We start from the raw sequence: 5,003 nt of genomic DNA on the forward strand, positions 1-5,003 counted from the left end.
ATGAGGAAAAACTTCTTTACTCTGAGGGTGACGGAGCCCTGGCCCAGGCTGCCCAGGGGGGCTGTGGAGTCTCCTTCTCTGGAGATATTCAACCCCCGCCTGGAGGAAGTCCTGTGTAATATGCTCTAGGTTAACCTGCTTGAGCAGGGGGGTTGGACTGGATGATCTCTCGAAGTCCCTTCCAACCCTTGCCATTCTGGGATTCTGTGACTGCAAAGCAAACAGGAAGGCGCACAATCATTTCTGATGAATGAGGCAATTTCATTTCCAGTATTGCCATTCGGGTGCTTTGAGATGGCGCTTAAGAGTCTGTTACACCAGCCCAGGGGAAGAAAAGAAAAAGACAAACACATGACCACCCCTGTTTAGGAAGACAACGCTCAGCTTCCAGCTTTTTGCAGAAAAGGATGTTAACTGAAAAATAAGAAATAGAGCAGCCAGTTTCCTTCAGGCTCAGCAGCACGGACACAACCCCCCCGTGGCGCACGCTGTGCCCTTCGACTGCAGGCTCACAAGGTGACAGCATCTCACGCATCTCTGCAGAAACAGGCTCTAAGAGAAACCAGGCTTCCTCCAGACCAAGGCCGACAACAGCTTGACTGGGTGGCCCGGCAATTGAATTCCACCCCATCCGTGCTCCTCGGGAACGTGTTACGGCTCCCCTCGGGCCTTGTTACCAGGCTCCCGCTGTTTTGGCATGTTTGCCTCAATACGACAGTTATTTGTAAAAATAAACACAGAATGTAACTGAAATGCTGTTTTGATATTTAAGTTTCTAATGTAATTCTATTAGATGAAAAAAAAAAATAAAAATCCAACTTTCTCCAAATGAACAGTTGTGTGTGCTAACAGAGCAGGCTGCCCCAAAGCCAACGTCTCCCCACGCTTGGCATCCTTTGGTTACAGGGGGAAAAATTCAGAATAAACCAAATCACTGATAGGAACACACCTGCGCTTTTGAAAAGGAAAACCGAATCAACAGTTATAGCTTAGTTTTAAAACGGCCTGAGCTTTTCCAGTTTATTTTATATGGTGATCTTGTAGGTAAAAGTCCAAACAAGGCCTGCAGGGCAAAATGCAGTTAAGCTGGTCAGCGTGCTCGGGTTAAAAACCAAAGCTAATATTTAGATCCAAGTAATCAGCCAAAAGTACTGAATGTGTTCTGCCAGAGACAAGCACCACTGGAATCCCCTGCCATGGCCAGCTGATGCTGATGGAAAAGTAGCAAGAATTAAACCCCCACCCATCTAACGATTTCAAAGCCTGACTGGGATGCCCCTGGGAAAAGCCTGCCTTGGAATAGCAGCAGGGCACCGCCGTGCGTCGGTGTCTGGGTAACGGCAGCCTTCCGCTACCTTCTCTGGACACCGGCGTCCCCACACGCCACGTGCCAAGGCCATCCAAGCATTTATGAGGACAGGCTGAGGGAGTTGGGCTTGTTCAGCCTGGAGAAGAGAAGGCTGCGGGGAGACCTGATTACGGCCTTTCAGTACCTAAAGGGGGCCTATAGGAAAGATGGGGAAAATCTTTTTAGTAGGGCCAGCAGTGACAGGACAAGGGGTAATGGTTTTAAACTAAAGCAGGGTAGGTTTAGACTAGATATAAGGAAGAAGTTCTTTCCAATGAGGGTGGTGAAACACTGGAACAGGTTGCCCAGAGAGGGGGTGGAGGCCCCATCCCTGGAAACATTCCAGGCCAGGTTGGATGGGGCTCTGAGCAGCCTGATCTGGTTAGCGGTGTCCCTGCTCCTGCGGGGGGGTTGGACTAGATGACCCCTAGGGGACCCTTCCAACCCAAAACATTCTATGATTCTATGATTTATCTTGCTACAAGAGTGAAGGGTTTTACCTGCAGTGATCTGACCTCAGAATGGATTTTGGTGGAGGAGGGAGCTTGTCAATGTAATGTTTCTTTGGAAAGAAATGAGGTGACCTGACACGGTCAGGAGGGCGGGGGGAAAAAGCCTTTCATGTATTACAAGCAGTTGGTCTGGTTCACAGATGACTGCCTAACATAATTGATCACGAAGAGTGGCAGCACTAAAGCAGGGCAGCCAAGCTTTAAAAGCAGAATAGTACTGTAACAGAAGAGCCATTCTTACTTTCAGGTACCAGCCAAAAAAGTGAGCAGGAACAAATCCATCCAGTTTGTCCTGTAAGCCAAGAAGAGAGCGCAGGTCACTTTGGGCTGCAAGCAATAACCCACTCAGGCTTACTTTCCCCCCAAGAAAAACACAGCAATGAACTTCACTTGTTGCACATATACATACTGATGAGGTTTAGGAGCTCCTTTGTCCCTAAGCACAGGGAATGAGCAAGCTATCTTCCAAGCATGGTCACAATTTTAAGGGGCAGCAATTGGAATTAGGGTCCCATTGATATAGCACAGACGACCTTTTTGATGCTAAACGTCGTGCTCCTTGCCTTGCAAGGGGACAGAAGCAGAAAACGCTCAAGCCAGAGCAAGAACACGGCATTTCTTCATCAGCCCCCACCTTGTATCTAGCAGAGCTTCTTAAATCTTCTCAGTCCTGCCACCATGAATCCAAGGGAAAAGGGGGGGGGAAGAAAGGGGAGAGAAAAGGGAAAAGCCCCCCTCCTACTCCTGGTGCAAACCCAGAAAAGGCCGGCTGTAATTGCTGGCGGGTGTTCCCGTTCCTGGCGCACCGCAGACTTACAGGGCAGACCCAAAGGGTTCCATGCTCCTCACTACACAAGCCCTAACAGCTCCATGCAACTGGGGAGTTGTAAATAATCCGAATTCCTTTGCCCCTGAATTTCAAGTCTTCTCTTTGCCAGAGAGAAGCAATAACCTGGCAGTTGCTGGTATTCGGGAAAGTGCAACTTATGGGGTGCTTGGCAACATGCAGCTTCTGAACTCTGTGCCTCAAGGGGACTGTAAGAAGATTCGTTAAGCAGACAAACCAAGCCAGACCCCTAGGGGAAAAGGTTTCCATCAACAGTCTGAGAAACAAGGACTGTTTAACAGGTATTCTCTCTCCTGGGCACTGTAATCGGGATACAGGGACACATCTCCACCCTATGGCCAGGGAAGGTGGAGAGAAGGGAACTACGAAAGCTGCAGAGGGAGTCATGACGGGTTCTCTCAACGCTCAGGAAGACTCGTGAGTGCACTTTGAAGAGGTCAATTAAGCAACCTTTTAGCAAAAAACAGTCGGACTCATGAGCAAGTACCTGTACGTGTTTCTTACCCAGATGTTGTGGAATGGATCCGTTTCATTGCCAGGATCATAGATAAGGCAGTTTCCACCGTAGTCTCTTTCCGGCAAAGGAACACCTAAATGTGGATCGATGTACTTCATGAACTGTCTGCCATCGTGTACAGTCTGCAAAAGGAACACAAACCCCGCGCTTCCCTCTTAATGACTCTCGATACACAGAAAAGTACAAAGATAATGAAGATCAACACTGTGTCCTCAAATGGGTGGGGTTTTCGCCAAAAGCGTTGCAGAACAATTCCTGAAAAATATCCAGACCTCCAAGCGTCACGCAGCATATACGCCTCATTCTCTGGGCCGCTAATGCTAAATATTAAGGAAAAAAAGGACTGCGGCGTGGACTTGAGATTTCTTAAAGAAGAGAAATCAGAGATCTTTTAAGTCTGTTTCCTAAGCTGCTCCGCTCTGCCCCCTGCCTCCCCAAAGCTCAGCACTTGAGCTGGCGCACAATTCATCTTTCCCACTGGCCCTTTTGCCCTTCCTGCCCCCTCCTCGAGCTTGGCGAGGGCAAAGCCAAAGCCGCCAGCAGCTCAGGAGAGGCTCGTTTAATGGCTGCACCTCCTGCGCCAGCGCCCGGCTGGTGTCATAGGATGGGCAAGACCCAGCAGCGCCATAAACGTGCAGCCCAAGAGGAACGCAGTGCATGCAACCACCAGAGGACTGAGCACACCCGTTAGGGGTGCTGCCGGCGGGATCCCTCGTGCACGCGTGCCCAGCTCGCTTCAGCTGCAGAACGTGGAGAACTGCTCGGCGTTTCACGGGAGGAGACATTTAGCAGCTCGCTGAATAAACAGGCCTTTCAAATTCGGTCCAGCATGGGTCATAAACTTGAAGCAAACATCAAGGAAGAAATGATCAAAGTATTAGTGGTAAACGGTGATCAAAACTGGAACTCATTTCCTAGTGACTGCGTCAGGGCAGGTTTAGGTTGGACATTAGGAAAAACTTCTTCACCGAAAGGGTTGTCAAGCTCTGGAATGGGCTGCCCAGGGAGGTGGTAGAGTCCCCATCCCTGGAGGTATTTAAAAGAAGGATAGATGAGGTGCTTAGGGACATGGTTTAGTGGTGGGATGGCAGGGTTGGGTTAAAGGTTGGACACGATGATCTTAAAGGGCTTTTCCAACCAAAGCAATTCTACGATTCTATGACTCGCACAGGCATTTGCTGAATAACCATTCCCAGCAGAGCCGCTCACCGTTGTGGTCAATGCTTTGCAGCAGAAGCCATGTGACACCTACGGCGGATGAGCAGGCAGTAAAAGCAGGGCAAGGCCAAAATGAGTTAATAGCCATCATCATCATAACATTATAGACTAAAACTACTGAAGCCCCAGGAACTGTAAGACAAGTTTCAGCTAGGAGCGAGCTCATATTTGCTTTTAAGGACGTTTAGGCACCTACAGACTCAGCATAACTTTAACCTCATTTAAACCTATGCAGTAAGAATGTATTTTTAGCCAAGAGCTGCGCAACAGCTCGTGAGCGCCCTTAACAACCAAGCGGCCAGTAACACAACACACTGCAGAGGACAGCAGGGCAGTCCCAAGTGTTTCTGTTACAATTCGGTGGATAAGGAACTGGCTGGATGGTCGCATCCAGAGGGTAGTGGTCAATGGCTCGATGTCCAGATGGAGACCGGTGATGAGTGGTGTCCCTCAGGGGTCCGTACTGGGACCAGTGCTGGTTAATGTTTTCATCAATGACTTAGACAGCGAGATCGAGTGCACCCTCAGCAAGTTTGCGGATGACACCAAGCTGAGTGGTGC

At 49.3% G+C, this 5,003-nt stretch overlaps 1 protein-coding gene across 1 annotated transcript in view; it reads right to left on the minus strand.

The window, feature by feature from the left end:
* Positions 1–5,003, minus strand: part of PTDSS2 (phosphatidylserine synthase 2) — a 64,837-nt gene that overhangs the window by 13,988 nt on the left and 45,846 nt on the right. The window contains exons 6-7 of the mRNA XM_035893055.1: positions 3,212–3,346; positions 2,102–2,152 (exon numbers count right to left, since the gene is read on the minus strand). Of these exons, the coding sequence (XP_035748948.1) occupies positions 2,102–2,152; positions 3,212–3,346 (186 nt within the window). The remainder of the gene's footprint in view (positions 1–2,101; positions 2,153–3,211; positions 3,347–5,003) is intronic.

This window comes from Egretta garzetta, unplaced genomic scaffold (genome assembly GCF_000687185.1).
Source record: "Egretta garzetta isolate BGI_Z169 unplaced genomic scaffold, ASM68718v1 scaffold904, whole genome shotgun sequence".
In the NCBI taxonomy this organism is placed as follows: domain Eukaryota; kingdom Metazoa; phylum Chordata; class Aves; order Pelecaniformes; family Ardeidae; genus Egretta; species Egretta garzetta.